The sequence below is a fragment of the Ixodes scapularis genome, unplaced genomic scaffold (assembly GCF_016920785.2).
Source record: "Ixodes scapularis isolate PalLabHiFi unplaced genomic scaffold, ASM1692078v2 PGA_scaffold10__122_contigs__length_95168666, whole genome shotgun sequence".
Lineage (NCBI taxonomy): Eukaryota > Metazoa > Arthropoda > Arachnida > Ixodida > Ixodidae > Ixodes > Ixodes scapularis.
The window spans coordinates 10,110,809-10,129,337 of record NW_024609836.1 but is presented as its reverse complement, the minus strand read 5'-3'; the positions used below and the strand labels follow the sequence as shown (position 1 = coordinate 10,129,337).

The 18,529-nt window shown below is 49.3% G+C and overlaps 1 protein-coding gene across 1 annotated transcript in view; it reads right to left on the bottom strand.

The window, feature by feature from the left end:
* The window catches only part of LOC8032453 (nucleoporin NDC1), a 73,207-nt gene that overhangs the window by 34,944 nt on the left and 19,734 nt on the right, over positions 1-18,529 (bottom strand). The window contains exons 8-9 of the mRNA XM_040205425.3: positions 10,665-10,797; positions 6,539-6,631 (exon numbers count right to left, since the gene is read on the bottom strand). Of these exons, the coding sequence (XP_040061359.1) occupies positions 6,539-6,631; positions 10,665-10,797 (226 nt within the window). The remainder of the gene's footprint in view (positions 1-6,538; positions 6,632-10,664; positions 10,798-18,529) is intronic.

Here is an 18,529-nt window from a genome sequence, read left to right as displayed (position 1 = left end):
CGACGCACCTGCCTGTTGCTTGGCGCCCATCTATGCGATTCCGACTTGTTGAGTCACGGGAGCAGAGAAGGTGGGAGATCGCCCCTTCGGGAGCACTGTGCACACAGAGGAATGCGACAGCGTACAGCGTCCGCAGCGTGTCGAGCGACAGTTGCGACACTTCACACGGTGCCCGTGGTGCCCGCGGCCCGGCGCTTGTCGGAATCAAGCCAGGGAAGCGCATCCCCTGCCGGCACCCACCTCTTTGGAAACGCCATCCCAAGTTATTACAAAAAAAAAAAAAAAAAGTTTTCTTTCATTTACTTAAAATCGTTTAGTACAGCCGAAGTTAAAGGGAGAGAGTGCATGCCAACCTGTTCAAGAGGAGAGAAAGGAGGAACGAGAATGGAGGCCTCTCCCCTGTAACTTTGGCTGTACTGCGGTTGACTTGGTCGCGACGCACACGATGCACATGTTTGCCAGCTTGAGTCGATGCTGCATTTACGAATCGCATGCGCGTCGAGGCAGCGCCTTTGTTATTGTATTCTGCATTGCGAAGGCAGCACAGCCCGTCTGCCACGTGTACGGTAGCTGCAATCAACCTGCTTCACCGCTGATGGCGCCCCCAAAGCCCGCGCAGAAGTGTTTGACCCTGGGAAAGTCAAGCTGATCTGAGAACTGGAGAAAGGTGGTCAACTGAAGATATTGGCAATTGCGAAAGAATTCCAACATCCCGGCATCGACGCTGTCGACGGCTTTTCCCACGCGCATGTTTGATGTACTAGCGGATGACACAGAGATCTGCAACGACCTTTACAGAACCGTGCACGAGATCACCAGTGCAACTCTCGAAGACGGCTTCGACTCGTTCGCGCCTGGGGGGTGCGGACATCTTTGTTGTCTCTCCCGTCACAGATGCGGAGATCGTGGACCTTGTGTGGCCAGGACAAAGACGAAGAGCCGTTGGATGAGGAACCCCAAGAGGTACCCACGACTGGAAAAATGCGAAACATGCTTCGTCTTCTTAGCAACAAGGTGGAGTGCGGCAGCGGCGATGACAGCCTTATGCGGTGCTTGAGGCAATTGGAGGAGGCTTTTCTAATGCCTGGCAAAAACGCCGGGCAAACTGATCTCTTATCTTTTCTCATGCCTCTGTAAGCCTGGATCATCAGCAAGGTTTGTTTCAGTGAAAACATATTTGCTTTAAGCCTTCCACATTGCTGCTGTGGACTTTCAAGGTTACTGTTACGCTTTTTAGGGCTCTCACGTTTTTATCGAATTACCGTTTTTATCAAATTTTTTTGCCGTCACTTCATTATAACGAGGGATTACTGTACATGTAAATGCAGACACTGAAGCCAGCAAGCAGACAACATTCTAAGAATATTGTCTGCTAGAGTGATCGTGGTGATGCAAGCCAAAGCCAAACGTACCGGTGCAGGGGTGACGCCGAGAGCGAGAAGCAGTCGTCTGACAAACCCTTAGTGGTTCTGATGAGGCTTGGTGCAAGCTCGGGCCCGATAATATCATCAATTTTCCTTGAGCGGAGCGGAGCAAAGCAAGGGGTGACAGTGCGTAGCAAGGTATATTTCTAGGCCTAGCTTGAACCACCAAGGAGAGACTCCGCCAACCTCTTACCCATTGTCGGTTAGCAGACGGCATTCGGCAAATGCCGTCAGCTATTGCTGGCTTCATATGCCGAGTTTATGTGCGGGTCTATCCAGCAGATGCTTCATTGCCGCAGTGACGGTGACCATAGCAGATGGACTTTGTTGTGTGGGAGGAGATGCGGTGTGGAGAAACCAGGTGAATGCTTGGGCTTTTACAGCAGAGCTGTTAAGGGCTAGGTTCCTCAGGATCGTGTCTGGTACCAAACACTTGTCGACATAAACCTACACAAACCTCTGGACAGCTACCACCATCTATAAGCGACAGCGGCAAGCACAGAACCAGACTGGTTGCAGCCATCGCTCGTAGATGGCGGCGACTTTTCCAGCTATCAAAAAGAATGGATAGTTGGGCATGTTGGTGGGAATTCATCGCAAGAAACAGTGCGAAAAACAGACGAGGACGATGAAAAAATGCACGTGACGAGCATCAGTTTTGGTTTAGACTCAGGATAATAATAATAACTTTATTCATCACCACAGATACATGTGGTGAATGGGAGGCCAGAGAAAAAGCTGCATGAACGCAGCTTGAGGAAGGCTCCAGACCCCCCATTCAGCAGCTGCGACACGACACATAAATGTATTTACAATGAACATTTCATTTTTTGAGCATTTGTATATGATCATAAGTAACATATGTACGATCAAGATATAAGAAAAAACAATTTGAGGATATTATTCTTCGAAAGCTGAATAACATCTATATTCCGAATAAAATAATCATTTAATAACATAGGTAACGTGTAGCTCATTTTCTGCTTACCATAATTGGTTCTGCATTTCGGAATCTGCCAAGGCTGGCGATGTCTAGATGAGTAATAGTAACTTTTTTCTTTTAAATCAGCGAGTTCAAAAATTATATCGTTACGTCCATGTGCCGCATACTTATACGAGAGTGTCAGTCGATAATCATGCATTTGACGTATGTTAAGAATTTGTAAATTTTAAACAATGGTTGTGTTGGATGTATGTAAGGAACGTTTGCAATTATTCTTACGACGTTTTTCTGGAGTAAATGTATCGCATTTAAATTTGACATCGATGTATTGCCCCACACAAAGTTACAATAGCATAAATGGGAATAGAATAATGAATTGTATAGCACCCTTTTTACACTCGTGGGAAGAACATGTCTATGTTTATTCATAATTCCTACTACCTTTCCAAGTTTAGCACAAAGATATTTAATGTGATCATTCCATAGCAAGGTTTCAGAAAAAATAATTCCAAGCGTTTTTATACTGTGTACAAACTCAATACTTAAAGATCCAAAGTTGAGGGGTGTAGAAAGTCTCTCACCCGAACCACGAGGTCGGCACATGACTGCTTTTGTTTTTGACACATTAATGTTTAACCAATTTAATTCTGACCATGCCTTCAACTTTAAAAGAAATGCATTAGCTTTATTTCTTAGGCTCTGCTCACAACTGTCTAAAAACAATATGCTAGTGTCATCTGCATAGATGATATATTTGCAGTTTGGGTCGGGCGCGTGCCCTTTCGGGAAAAGAAGACTGGCGGCGACGTACGCAGCAGCGCGAATGAGTCCGCAACCGATGCGAAACTGCTGTCGCCTCGACTTCCACTGCGTCCACCGCTTCAGACCCCTTGCGAAAAAAGAGCACATCGCTTGCCTGGAAAGCCGCCACCGAGAACAGAACCAGCAATGAAAACGGCGCCGGCGGGCCACGAAAGCCAAGCGCAAGCGCGAGGCCCGGCGACGACAGCACTCCACGCCGGCTGAACAGTTCCCGGGTGCGATGGCGAGGTCCCGGAGGGAGTTCGTGGAGAACCCGTTTGGCGTCACGTGCGCCGTGTGCGACCGACTCTGGTTCGCCGTAGACGTATCCATGATAGGCGGCGTGTCGGACAAGAAGAATCGGGAAACGAGCGCGTGTGCGTTGCAGCAGTGTATGAAGTCAGCGGACGTCTACAAAAAAGCGGTGTGCAGAACGTGCCGAGATTGTCCGCTCAAAGGCGCGGTGCCCCTGTTCGCGACTGTGAACGGCTACAAGTACCCACTTGTATCGAAGCACCTACCGAGGTTGAACGTGTTGGAGGAACGACTAGTGGCGCCTCGACTCCTGTTCATGAGCGTTCGGCGGTTGATGTGGTATAACAAAGACAACCAGGGACAGTACGGTTGTCACAACCAATTACCCAACCACACCTTAATCCTTACATTTATAAATACTTCATTTCTACCATAATACAGCTTCGCAGGTCTTCCTTCTTCACGAGAGTGGAAAGGCTAAAAGTTTTTCGTCATGCTTTTCAATGGGCAGAATGTGAACAAAGAGTTTGAAATAAGGACCTAATGCAAACTGCTGATTTTATCCAGTGCCCAATATTTTGATAAGTCTTACACGAAAAGCATGTTTTTCAAGTTATCCGGCGACCAGTTGTTTTTCTTGGAACATAGGGCTAAAAAATCAAACTACCAAATGTTGTGCGCAGGTCATGGGACTGAATGGGACTATTTGATTAACAAAAAACCTAATGAGTAGGACATAAAATTTGTTCAAGAACGCAAACATGATTGAGTGACATGAGACCGGGGCACTAAATTAATTCACGAAGGCATTTATACAAAATTATGAAATTTTAGTCACATTGTCTTGGACTCAAAGTAGAACATTTGCTTTGTTCTAAAAGGCTCGTATATTCGTAGCAGATGGTGCGACCAAAGTAATGATTATAAGAAATTGGCAGTCTTGTGCGAATAGTGGATTCTGAGTTCGAAGCGAATAGTGGTTTCGGCCGAATATTTTCGATTCGAATACCGAATAGTTTTTCTACGCCTTTCACTACCATTGTATAATGCTTAGACGAAAATCCAGCTAAACTTGTGAAGGTTGTTCCACTTGCTAATTTATAAGCTAAGTTTAATCTTTCTATATTTATGAACTGTGACCTCAGAAGGTCTGTTGTCTTGCGATGGCAAGTAAACGATGGATTTGACATAAAATGAATCCTATAGAGATGGCCCAACTGAGTGAATTTACAAATCTTGCTTTATAAAATAGTCTTCCTTTAATCTCGAGTTAATTAAAAAAGAATGAATCGTGCATGATGAATGCAGGTTGTAAGGGCACCTCTACCTAACATAGTATAGTCTTGCATAACAGTTTAATTTTAAAACTTTTACTGCAATGTAGATATACACATTCACAAAGTTTTAATTTATTTTCAAATACAATCGGCACAGGTGCACCATCCCGCTTTGAATGTATGCCTTACTTCCAAGCACGCAATTACGATATTCATACGTTTCCAAGCGTTTATCGCGGCGGGTTACCCCGTTGAGTGCGCTTCTTACCGAGCTTAGTGCGCTGCGGAGAAGCAACACCTGCAGAGCTCTCGCCCTCGGGTATTGCTTCTTCGCAGCGCACCGGTGCTTGGTAAGAAGCGCACTCAACGGGGATAACCCGCCGCTACCAACACTTCGAAAAACGCGAATAGTGCAGTTCTTCTCGAAGCGAATATCGAATAGTGTATTATTCAGAACTACTATTCGAAATTTAGAATATTCGCACAACCCTAGAAATTGGAAAGAAATACTTCCAAACACTCTCTATCATTGCTCGGCTCATACCCCATATACTGTAAAACTCTTTAATTTCACGTCCCCTATTTTTCACGAATCAGTCACAGACGACATACGTAATCACGGCCACTCAATTTTGCGAATTCCAGACGCCTGCATTGAAACCCTTAAATGACTAAATTTTCGCATGCCCCTAAATTTTTAATCTTTCAATTCGCAGAATTTGTGAAAAATTAAGGGCTCGCGAACATTAAAAGTTTTACAGTAGTTAGAGAATGTACCGGGCTAACCCAAGTACAGAGCGGCCAGCTAGGACATTTACAAGCATGGAACTTTATCAGTTAAACAACCAATCTAGTAACAACACGTTCAAGCTTTCGTTGCGAGCTTGGAAAATTAGTACTAGGTCAAAGAGAACAAACGTCACTGCTGCTTCATAGACTTGTCGGTCCACTTCGTAGGACCGAATGCAACGCCACACATTAGAAACTGCTATCACGGATCAACAAAGACTCAACAGCATGAGTGGCGGCATAACTGTGCTCCGTTTCGCCTTCAACCAACGGCAGGGGATGCCACAAGCCGTCAAAGCCAATCCAATGCTGCTTGACTGTCGCGCCACTTTGGGGACGAGTACAGCAACAAGGGATGCGTGCAACTCCCAGGCAAAGCCATGGGGTTTGAACCCCACTAGCCTAGTTCTTCATTTTATCTTTCGCGACTCTTCTAGAACGTTCTAGTAGAATCTGGTAACGTATCGCTCTTTCCCACTCAGAACGTTCCAGACTATGTGTCCGGTATAAAAAAAGCCAAGACTGGCAACATCGAGGTGGTCAATCTTCTGTTGCAATGATTAGTAAGCAAATGCAAAACCTTTGTCTAGACTTGCTTTTCGTACGTGCTAGAACAGTGAGTAGAGACGAAAGCAGCGAGCTTCTTGCAGCTACCCAGGAATCATTCTGACCAGAGCTCGCCGCACCGACGTCTCCACGCGATCTTGGCTCCTCCTCTCCCTCAGGTTCTATCAGTGTAACCAGAAAAGATGAAAAAAACTGCAAAGACTGCGACAAACTTTATAAAAAAAAATGCTGTGAAAGCGCTTTCAGTGCATACCGACTTCACCCGTATGATGAAAATTAATTTTTATCATTAAAATTTTAGGCAGATGGTTGTTTCGTGGAACATTTTTTTTTGGTTCCACATTGCCATGCTATTTGTATTCTTATGAATACATTCCCGGCGCCGGATTGGCTAGGATCGGCTCGCAGCATCTGCCGCGGTCTGTCATAAGCAAAGGGGAGTACTGACGAGAGGGTGCCGGAGGGTAGGGACGACTACTCACGTGCAGGAGAGGGCAGTCCTGGGAACCCATGGCCTGGACCAGCTGCTTCACCCTCTCTGCCTCATACTGCACCCCAACAGGGAACTGCAGGCGCTGAAGGACGTCGTACGAAGGAAGTGAGGAAGCTTGATTCTTTGGGCGGCCTTCAACGAACGAAAGCCGACGGCACGGACCGCGTTCCAAAATGTATTCTGTCTTGCTACAGAGTAAAGGCTTTGTACAGGGTGTCACCTATAAAAACTGTTCCGTGGTCTTTATTAATTGCAAAATGAAACTACCTATGCATCGTCGAACGCTCCGTTTCCACCCAAATGGAATGCTAGCGATAGAAACCAGATGCCAAAGTTTCAGAGCAAACCGTTATCTTATTCAAAAGTTACGAGCAAATTTCAGAAATTTTGCCAGCGAGCACTTTTGTGGGGCTGAATGGCGCAAACTACCGAAAACCGGACCCCTTTACTTCTTAAAAGTTTTAGAAAATCACTTATAACTTTTGAATGAGATAACAGTTAGTTCTGAAACTTTGCCACCTGGTCTGGACCGCTAGCAATGCACTTGGCCGGAGACTGAGCATTCGGCAATGCACACTTCACTTTCGCAGTGAAAAAAACGGTAAATATTTTGGGGGGACACACTGTACAAAAGCGTTTAAACCAGTGGCGTCCAGCATCCTTCCATCTGTGTTGTCACGTCGTACTGTCATGCACATCGCTGAGCGAGCGTGTACGTGGCCGAACGGTTACCGTGCTTGGTTGTCGCGCGGAGGATCTGGGGTCGATTCCAGTCAGCGGAATGTTCTTTTATTTATTCTTTCTACTTGGCATTCTTGCAAATCTGAGAACTTTCTCATCGGTTTGAGTTACGAATGTTCTACGCGCCGAGCGTTCTAGTCCGAATGTTTGAGATACCCACGCGGCTACAAAAGGGGCTCCGCATGGCAAGCCGCAGTCAGTCTCCCCCCTTCGATGCCCGCGATGCTCTATTGTTATCTTCTGCTTCCTTTCTGTTTTGGGCACAAGTTTGCCCCATTAAACATTTCAATTTCCTCAGTCATTCTTTGTTTCGTCACCTCGTCATTCGTGGGAGACCCGTGGAAATAACTTGGATCCCCTGAGTAAGATTGAGAGCACAATCAATGCAATGTAGTCGACCTTTGCTGCGCAAGTGCTTTAACAATGCCGTAGTGCTGGACTTTCTTAGGTTATCTACTGGCAGGGAGAGGTGAAGACGAGAGCAGAAAGCGACAAATATTAAGTGCCGACATTAGAGAGAATGAGAGAGAGAGAAAGAAAGAAAATGGGGGAGTCATAGAGAAGCGAAGAAAGAAAGAACACAATAATCAACACAAGGCATTGAGCACTTTGAGGATCATTTTGCACTCGCTTAATCCAACTTGTATACAGTAAACTTCCGTTAATTCGACCTCGACGGGGCCTTGAAGTTTGGTCAAATTATCCGAATGATCGAATTAAAAAAAGGACAGAAAAACGGTTAAAATTAAACTTTCTTTTATTGTCCAAAGTACTCACAGATGGTCTGCTGCCGTCTGCGCTTAAAACGGACGTCCAAAGGCATGCTCCAGAGAGCAACGTAACTAAACGTCAAGACCCCACAAAATGGAGCATAAAAAAAAGAAAAGAAAGAAAAAGTAAGTTTTACGAGCCGACTTCGGCGCCGGCAGCTTGACCATCAGCGACAAAGAAAAATAACAACAAAAAAAAAAGGGAAAAGAAAACCCGTGCTTTTTGACGCACAAGATGGACTGGACACGATGCTACAGAAAAACGCTTTGAGAGCGCGCGCTGAGAAAGCTTTACTAGCCGACTTTGGCGCCAAACAACCAAACCGTCGCAACAAAAAAAAGAAAACGAAAATAGAATTTGCGTTTTTTGGCGTGCAAGGTAGACCGCACACGATACTACAGAAAAGCGCTTTCAGAGCGCGCGCTGTCTCCACGCCCGATCACGTGCTATGTTCTTTGCGCTACACCACGCCAGATTGGTTGCGCTGGCTAGTGTCATTCGCTACGATCCATCTCAACAGTGTAGAAGAGCAGGCGCATACTTGCGCACGTTTGGCTTTACAGCAGAGGGCCCGTGTTTCGCTGTACGTTGGTGGTTTTTCTGCCGTGGTGGAGTGCAGTGTGAGTCCGCGCGCATTCGCTCGGGACGAATTATCCACTGATCTCTATGTCTATTTGCTGGATCGCGTTTGACCAGCTCCACCTATGGACGGGAATGCGGCCACGGTCGGCCATCTTTTTGGTAGAGTTATATCATCTCTAGCCATCATAGTAATATGGCGGACAGCGCAATGGCGGCAGGCTACCATAAAATAGCCATAGATCTAGTACACTGTACCGTGGCTGATATTTTGTGCTCGAGTAAAGTTGTTAAACGAAGCAGATCCTTGAAACCCGGCGTGAACGGTAGCCTCATCTTTGAGGACCTGGCGAAAGTTCTACGAAAGCGCAGCACCGGGGGAAAGCAGCGCAGCTCCCATCGAAAACAGACTCCGTACCGGCGTCTGCTTTCAATGCTTTCGATGCTTCTTTCGATGCGACTTTTGATGCGTGCTGTGCTGCTTTTCCCCGGTGCTGCGATTTCGTGAAACTTTCACTGGGTCCTCAAAGATCGGGCTACCGCTCACGCCGGGTTTCAAAAATATGTTTCGTCAAACAATTTCAATCAAGCACGAAATATCACGCACGCTATTTTCATAACAGCCTGCCACCACAACTACCACAATGCTGTCTGCCATGGATGGATGATAGTGGCTGCAGCAGCTTACATTGGCTAGAGGTAATATAGCTCTACCAAAAAGATGGCCGCCAGTGGCCGTATTTGCGGAGCGGGCAAACACGATCCAGCAATTGTCATAGAGATCAGTGGAATTATCCAATGCGGAGTCTTCCCGAGTTCGAACTATCGAACGTTTCCTTCCATAGAAATGTAAAGGCGCTCGCCGGGACTTTTGAACATGATCGAATTGAACGAAAAGTTGAATTAACCGAGGTCGAACTAACGAAAGTTTACTGTATTCCGAAATATTCGGGTTCGTCCAGTCCGACTTAAACGAGCACTTTCTTGCCGCCCACATCGTCAGTGAAGAGGCCACTTCCGGAAACACACTGAAAACACGATGCTCAAACATACACGTCAATAACAGAATGGCAGCATGGCCACCAGATGCACACTTTCAGATACTTTTGGCTTAAGGCATGGATTGGATTGGGGTCTGCGGCTTTCCCATTTGCTACTAAATCTAGTGGCTTTAACTGGATCTAGCGTAGTTTCACACCCTCAATCCCATCCAATCCAATCCAATGCAATGCATGGCTTGGACCGGATTTGTCGGCTGTTCCCTTTGCGTCGGGCAGCACACTCTATATCAGGTGAAGAGACAGCAGTCCACTCTAAGCAGAATTTATTGCCTATTTCTCTGTCCCCAAGTCTTTACTCAGGGCACTCGATGGCATTTTCGGCTCATTTTTCCTGACTGGGCTCACTTTTTGACAATATCCCTGACAATTCCCAGTAATTCAAATTTCCCTGACAATTACCGGTTTTCCCGGTCGCTAGACACCCTGACTAATTTTCATACAATGCATAATGCTATTTTCCTCCTAAACGAATCTAGAAAAACACTAAATACAGACCATGCAAGTGCTTTCCTGCTTCTTTAAGTATATCAAAGAATTGCCAGCCATGTGGTCTCATCAGAACCACCGGTGTCCACGCTCTGCCGTTTTAAAGCGGCCGAAATGCATCCAGACCTTTCCCTTTAGATGATTACATTAACCGTATGCCTACATGCAGACCAAGAGGCAAAGGTCAGACACCAGAGCCGCATCGACGATCGGCCGAGACTTGTGTTACGTTCGGCGAGGGCAACAGTTCCAGCCAAACGCCGACACGGCGCTCAGGCAATGCTCCGCCATGACAGAAGTGCAAAACCGGAAACTGGTAGGAGCCAGCCATATTAGGGTGCATTCAAAAAGTAATTCGTACAACCAGCCAGGTTTTCGAGAAAACATCTTCGTAAAAATGAGTGTCTCCACTATACAATACATTGAATTCCCGTAGCAGCACGTGTCGGGAGAACCACGGAGCGTGGTGCTACGCACCTCCGTGAAGCAGACGTCTCGCAGGTACAGGGCCAGTTCCTCGACAGCCCTCAAGGTGGCGCCGGTGCACACGACGGCCCACAGCAGGCCCAGGTCCAAGAGGACGCCCAGGGACTGAAGGCTCCCCTCAGCCCTGCCACCCGAAATGGACTAACTGTGAGTGCGCAGGCGAGCTGGTGGATGTTCATCATAATGGAGAAAACCCGAGACTGTGGTAAAAGCAGGGAAACGGTGCCGGAGAAGAAAGACAGAGGAAAAGAACGTCTCAAACTCAGCTACTGCGTTTATTTCCACAATGTCTTATATACCCACAAACTAACCACCGACCACCGACGTCACAAGGTCAACTTTTGTTATCTATAAGTGGGTAGTACTGTATAGTAGTACTGTATAGATAACAAAAGTTGACCTTGTGACGTGGGTGGTCGGTGGTTAGATTGTGGGTATATAAGACATTGTGGAAATAAACGCAGTAGCTGAGTTTGAGACATTCTTTTCCTCTGTCTTTCTTCTCCGACACCGTTTCCCTGCTTTTACCACAGTCTCAGGTTTTCTCCATTATGATCGAAATGGACCCTCTTCAAAATTTGGTGCAGTCTGGTGGCTCGAAAACCAGTTTCCCTTTCGGCAAACTAACAACGATCGTGAAACCGTATTTCCTCAGGCACTGTTCCTTTCGCACATCAGTGACAGATGAGAACTGACTTGCACGAGGAGAACAAACTTGCACGAGGAGATTGACCAGGCCACACTCCAAAGTAAACGCTTACGCAGTCGTTGCATCTAATTCAAACGTCCTGTTGTACTGACAATGCGAACGCATGGACCCGATGTATCCTCCAGTTGGTAGAATCTTCAACTTCACCTTTAATCAGCCTCAAGAAGGGTTGCCAATAGTTTGGCTCAGATGCAATGCACCGAGATGATGATAGTGATCAAAGTTGCCAGACTGAATTTCAAACAGGGTCTATGGCAATGCACCCTGCGTTTCTCGAAAGTGCAGTCGAATGGGTCACGGCAAGTGGTCAACAACCCCTCGACTACCAAATGAAGTGGCCTCAAGGTCGCACAAGGTACTGCCCAATACAAAGAGTACCGAGTGTTTCAGCAAAGATTTAAAAAAAATTTCCTACCAACAGGGTGGGTGAGAAAAAAGCAACTCTTTTCAGGTACAAACAAACAGGCAGCCACAGCGAACATCAGGGACTGAAAAAAGGCATACTATTTCGCTAAATACTTAAAGGGGCCCTGCAATCATATTTAAGCAACTACCTTTTTTGCGGTTTCCACGTCTCTTGGGGTTCGGGCAAGCCAGCGGGCACGGAGAGAGTAACTAAATATCAGTGCGTCATATTTTAACCGGATGACGCGGAAACTACCTCCACCGACGAGGGCGACCCTCGGTACCGAAAGCGCGCAAAATGTGACGTGTTTGGTCCTAGGCTTATTACTGGTCAGAGCCGCTAAAAGATTTTTTGTAGTCGAAATACAAAATATAAGTGGCCGCGAACCGTTTCAATTATTTATAAAAGAAGTTTTTCTTCAGTATTTCAGATCAGAAAAGAAACAAATGCAGTTTATAAAGTACGGAAACAAGAGAAGACCCGTCGACATACCCGCCACCAAGCGGCGGAAAAAACGGCGCATACTAGAAAGAACTAGTGGGATGAGGCTACGACGAACGGCCAGCGTAGAAAAGCCCCGGATGTACGCGGCGGCGCTGCGGTCGTATACCGGCTCAACGATCCGACCGGTTCCGAGCGTTCCAAAGGCCTTCGGCGCGGGCCCTGCTGGCGATTAGGTCATTTGGCGGCATGGCAGCGCGAAGTGGCTCTCGTTCTGAACTGATCTTTACCCCGTGTTTGCTGTTGTTTGTGGCCAATGAAGTGTTATGCCGAAATAGTCTTTAACCGCGCAGCAAATGCATTGCAAGCCGCCCCGGCCGCCCGCTTCATAAAGCCTATCCAACATATGCTTTAGTGGCGCCCTCTCGAGCCGTTGACCCGGAGTGCGGCAACCGTGAACGCTCGATAAGCTCACTACCCCTCCGCTAGTTCACGGCCACTCAAGCCAGGACCTACTACGTCATGAAGGAGGTTATTTTTTGCTTGTTTTTGTAATTCTAATTCGCCTATAACTTTTAAAATAAAGCGAAATTTGAGAAAAGAAAAGTTTGATTAAGTTACTACGTTCAGTGCGCTCAGGTTTGGTGCAATAAAAAACCAGTCAAAAAGTCATTGCAGGGCCCCTTTAACAAAAATTTAATAATCAACTTTTTAATGAATAAGAATATTAGTGTTCTGAGAATACTCGAATAGTAGTTTTGAACAATACGCTAATCAATATTCCGGTCATAATTAACTGCGGTATTCATATTTTGCAAAGTTTAAATCGTGGCAGGTGAGCCCGGTTTAGCACGCTTCTTACTGAGCACCGATGCACTGCGTCTACACTTCGAAAAGTACAAATATTGCCGCCGCATGCATAGGAGAAAAGCTAATTTCCAAAGCGGGATGGTGGACATGCGAGCTTGGTGCATTTAAATAAAAACAGTGACTTGGTGAATGTTAATATCTACATTGCAGTAAACTTGAAAAAATTAAACTGGCATGCATGAGCATATTGCCGCGCCCAGGGCTGAGAAAGCAACGCTCAGTCACGGACCTCCAGAAAGTTCTCGTTTATTCATGTACCGCATGTAACTTCTCTCATTTATTCCTGCTTTTGTTTTCTAGAAAGTGCGTGTTCATTCTCGCCCGATCACGCGACGCTCGAGCCGCTTTCGCCGAATCTTCGAGATAGCGACGCACTCTAGATAAGAGGCCGCCCGCGACCTTGTCGAGTCAGTTTCGCCTCAGCGTTCGACCTTGCTGCTTCGCCGCCTTCGACGCCCGCGACGCTCTGTTGTTATTTTTCTATTTCCTTTTATTTTTGGCACAAGTTCGCCACATTAAACGTCTATTTCTTTCTGTGTATTTATTGTTTCTTTTGGTCACCACCCGTGACATTTTGGTGGAGGTGCGGGGTACCGCATGCCCCTGCCGCGTACCCCTCCGAGGGCCCGCAGTCCAAGTCCGACGCCTAGTCCACGAAGAACCAACGAAAGCACTTCCGAGATCCGGTTCAGTCGTCGCACCCAAGGCCTACACCCGGAATTCGGACCTCTGCCGCCCAAGACTAAGCAGCCAACGAGACCAACGATGGACAGCCAGTCGTCGCAGAACCCGTCCACCGCCAGCGTCGTCGTCCTGCCCGTCGCACCCCGGACTCCGACGCCTTTCCACGGGGAGATCCACGAAGACATCGAAGACTGGCTGCGACACTACGAACGTGTAGCCCGCCACAACGGATGGACGACTGAGCAGTGCCTCCACAACCTTTACTTCTCGCTTGAAGGCACTGCGAGGCACTGGTTCGAAAACCACGAAGCCTCCTTCCCCACATGGGAGTCCTGCGTCGCCGAACTCAAACGAACATTCATTAACCACCATCGTCGCCAGCGAGCAGAGGACCTGCTTCAAACAAGGGTGCAGGGCCCCAATGAAAGCCTGACCAGCTTTGTAGAGGATGTTCTGCGTCTAAGTGCCCGAGCAGACCCGGAGGCCGCTGAGGAAAAGAAACTTCGAATCCTCATGCGAGGCGTCAAGGCAGAAATTTTTGGAGGCCTGGTTCGCAATCCCCCGACGACCGTCGATGCATTTGTGAGTGAAGCCACGAACATCGAGCGCGCACTGACGGCCCGAGCAAGCCACTACCACCGACTCGCCGGCGCGCCTACTTCTCCAACCGTCGCAGCTACACTTCCGGACCTGAGCACCACCGGTGTCGACAGCCTTCGGGATATCGTCCGGGATATCGTCCGGGAAGAGCTCCGGAAGATTCTACCTGCTGCAGATCGCCCAGCCTCACTCTCACTCGCCGACGTCGTCCGAGAGGAAGTTCACCGAGCTTTCCATCCCGAGGTTGCCGTCACCGCAGCAGCACAGCAGGAGCCAGCCGTAAGCTACGCCGAAATGCTCCGCCGAGCACCATCAGCACCGCGTCCGTACATGGCGCCTCCCGGACGTGTGCTTCCAGAGCCGCAGCATTCCCGACGCCAGGAAGATCGGGCACACGTTCGTCCAGAACAAGTTGCGCCAAGGAAGACCGACGTGTGGAGGACGGCTGATCGACGCCCGTTGTGCTACCACTGCGGGGAAGCCGACCATATCTACCGACGATGCCCCTACCGCCAGCTCGGCCTACGAGGGTTCGCGCCCAATGACCCTCGACCACGTCTTGGAGAGCGACCTCGGGACATCGAGGACTACCTCCGCCGCTCTTCAACTCCTGAGTCGTCTCCCCGCCGAGTATTCCGTTCGCCATCTCCCCGACGCTCGCCATCGCCCTTCCGCCGGTCTCGCCGAGACAGCCTGTCACCCATTGCGTCCCGTCGGGAAAACTAGGCGCGGCAATGCCGGGAGGTGGTGTTGCCGAAGACGAACGATGCCAAGATCCTCCAAGATCGTCGGAGCTCTCCCACTCTAACGCCGCAACGCCCCGAAACGACGTTTCTGTAACAGTGTCGAACAACCTCAACGTTATCATCGACGGCCACGACGCGACAGCACTCGTCGACACCGGAGCGGATTACTCCGTTTTGAGTGGGAGACTCTCTCGTCGCCTTCGGAAAGTTACGACGTCGTGGGATGGACCACAGATACGAACCGCCGGCGGACACCTCATTACGCCTGTCGGCAGGTGCACTGCTCGCGTTGAGATCCATGGTGAAACCTGCCCTGTCAAGTTCGTCGTTCTGCAAGACTGTTCGAGAGACGTTCGGAATGGACTTTTTGTGTGAATACGGCGCCATCATCGACCTTGGGGAGAACAAGCTGACGCTTCGGAAACCTGTTCCCTCGGCGGAAGATCCCAAAGCGACGTTAGCTGCAGTGCGAGTCCTTACCAGCCACGTAAACCTGCCGCCGCAGTCCAGTGTCTTTGTCCCCGTCGGGACCGACGAAGCCACCTGCGGGATAGCACTGTTGGAAGGAAGCGTCCAACTTCTCCTTGGACGAGGGATTGGTATTGCAAGAGGCGTAACCGAACTCCAGGACGGGCGTACCGTAGCCCTTGTCACCAACTTCCGGCAAGAGTCGCAGCACCTTACAAAGGGTACAGCTGTGGGCTACGTCGAGGAAATTCAGGACTCGGCCGCCATCGCCGTGATCTCAGAAGACGCCTCTCCGACGCACCACAAGGGAACCACGCCGTCAAAGCTCGACATCGACCCATCCCTCCCAGGCCCACAACGACGACAGCTGACTGACGTTCTCGCTGAGTTCAGTGAGTGCTTCGCCACATCGTCAAGGCTACGCCAAACAGCGGTTGCGAAGCATCGAATTGTTACTGACGATGACGTGCCCCCTATTCATCAGTCGCCGTACCGAGTTTCGGTGAAGGAGAGGGAAACCATCCAGAAACAAGTTCAAGAAATGCTCGACGACGATATTATTCAGCCTTCAAGCAGTCCGTGGGCCTCTCCAGTCGTGCTGGTGAAGAAGAAAGACGGAACCCTTAGGTTCTGCGTGGACTACAGGCGGCTGAACGCTGTTACAAAGAAAGATGTCTATCCGCTTCCCCGCATAGATGACACCCTCGACCGTTTACGCCACACCCGGTACTTTTCGTCGATGGACTTGAAGAGTGGCTACTGGCAGATTGAGGTCGATGAACGGGACCGCGAGAAGACTGCCTTTGTCACGCCCGATGGACTTTACGAGTTCAAGGTGATGCCCTTCGGACTCTGTACGGCGCCGGCGACTTTCCAGCGGGTCATGGATACTGTACTAACGGGACTGAAGTGGCAGAGCTGCCTCGTTTACCTGGATGACGTCGTCGTTTTTTCGCACGACTTCGACGAGCACTTGAAACGGCTTAGGGCCGTGCTCCAAGCCATCAAGACCGCAGGGCTCACACTCAAGCCAACGAAGTGCCGCTTCGCCTACGCCGAACTTAAGTTCCTTGGTCATGTCGTTAGTAGCGAAGGAGTACGCCCTGACCCCGCGAAGACATCCGCCGTAGCCGAATTCCCTCGACCATCGGACAAGAAGGCCATCCGCAGATTCCTGGGGCTGTGCGCGTACTACAGGCGCTTCGTTCAAGATTTCGCAAAAATTTCGGCGCCCCTCACACATCTTACGAAAGACGCCGTGAAGTTTCACTGGGCAGAAGAACAAGAACGGGCGTTCGACGAACTGAAACAAAGACTTCAGACACCTCCGATCCTCGGACATTTCGACCAGCACGCCGAAACCGAAATTCACACGGACGCAAGTAACTCCGGCCTTGGTGCGGTATTGGTACAGCTACAGGAAGGCACGGAGCGAGTTATTGCCTACGCAAGTCGGACACTGTCAAAAGCGGAGAAAAATTACTCCACGACGGAAAAAGAATGTCTCGCGGTTGTATGGGCGATCACAAAGTTTCGTCCGTACATATATGGGAACCCGTTCCGGGTGGTCACAGACCACCACTCGCTCTGTTGGCTTGCAAACCTCAAAGACCCTTCAGGACGCCTGGCTCGATGGAGTCTTCGACTGCAAGAATTTGACATGACCGTAGTCTACAAGTCAGGACGGAAACATAGCGACGCCGACTGCTTGTCCAGAGCCCCCGTCGAAACGCCAGACTGTACCGACGTGGATGATGACGAGTGTTTCCTAGGTGCCGTGGACACCAACGACATGGCAGGACTTCAACGAGACGATCCGGAGCTCCGCGCCCTGATTGAGCATCTAGAAGGACGAGGAAGTACCGTTTCTCGTGTCTTTTCACGAGTCCTGCCGACCTTCGCTATTCGAAGAGGTGTACTTTATAAGAAAAATTTTGGAACCAGTAATTCGTCGTGGCTTCTGGTAGTCCCCACCAGCCTTCGAGAAGAGATTCTTCAAGCCTGCCACGACGACCCAACTTCAGGACACCTCGGTTACAGCCGAACACTAGCCCGAATACGTGAAAAATACTACTGGCCCAAGCTGCCGAAAACCGTCCATCTCTACACGCGATCGTGCCATGAGTGCCAGCGACGCAAGAAACCGCCGTCAAAGCCAGCAGGTCGCCTTCAGCCGATTCCCCCTCCAACCAAACCGTTCCAGCAAATTGGAATGGATTTGCTGGGCCCTTTTCCACCGTCGACCCTGGGAAACCGCTGGATAATCGTCGCCACAGATTATCTTACGCGTTACGCCGAGGCGAAAGCCCTTCCTTCGGGGACTGCTGTCGAAGTCGCGAAGTTCTTCATCGAGTCCATCGTCCTCCGGCATGGCGCCCCCAAAGTCCTGATCACAGACCGAGGGTCATCGTTCATGGCGCAGTTAACCCAGGAGATCCTTCGTCTAAGCCAGATGGACCACCGTCGGACAACTGCATACCATCCGCAGACAAACGGGTTGACGGAGCGGCTCAACAAGACCATCGCCGACATGATCTCCATGTACGTCGACGTGGAGCACAAGACATGGGACGAGGTATTGCCATACGTCACATTTGCCTACAATACGGCCGTACAAGAGACCACAAGAGTGACGCCCTTCCAGCTGGTGTATGGCCGGAAGGTGACGACTATGCTAGACTCTATGTTGCCGCACGATCCAGTCGACGACGGAAGCGATGACGCCCAGGTGGTTGCTCAACGGGCAGAAGAGGTCCGCCAACTGGCAAGACTACGAATTCAAGACCAGCAACATGTCGACGCCGGCCGATACAATCTTCGCCGGCGTGACGCCCACTATCAACCCGGAGACCGGGTATGGGTGTGGACACCAATACGGAGCCGCGGTCTCAGCGAGAAGCTTCTCAAGCGCTACTTTGGACCCTACAAGGTG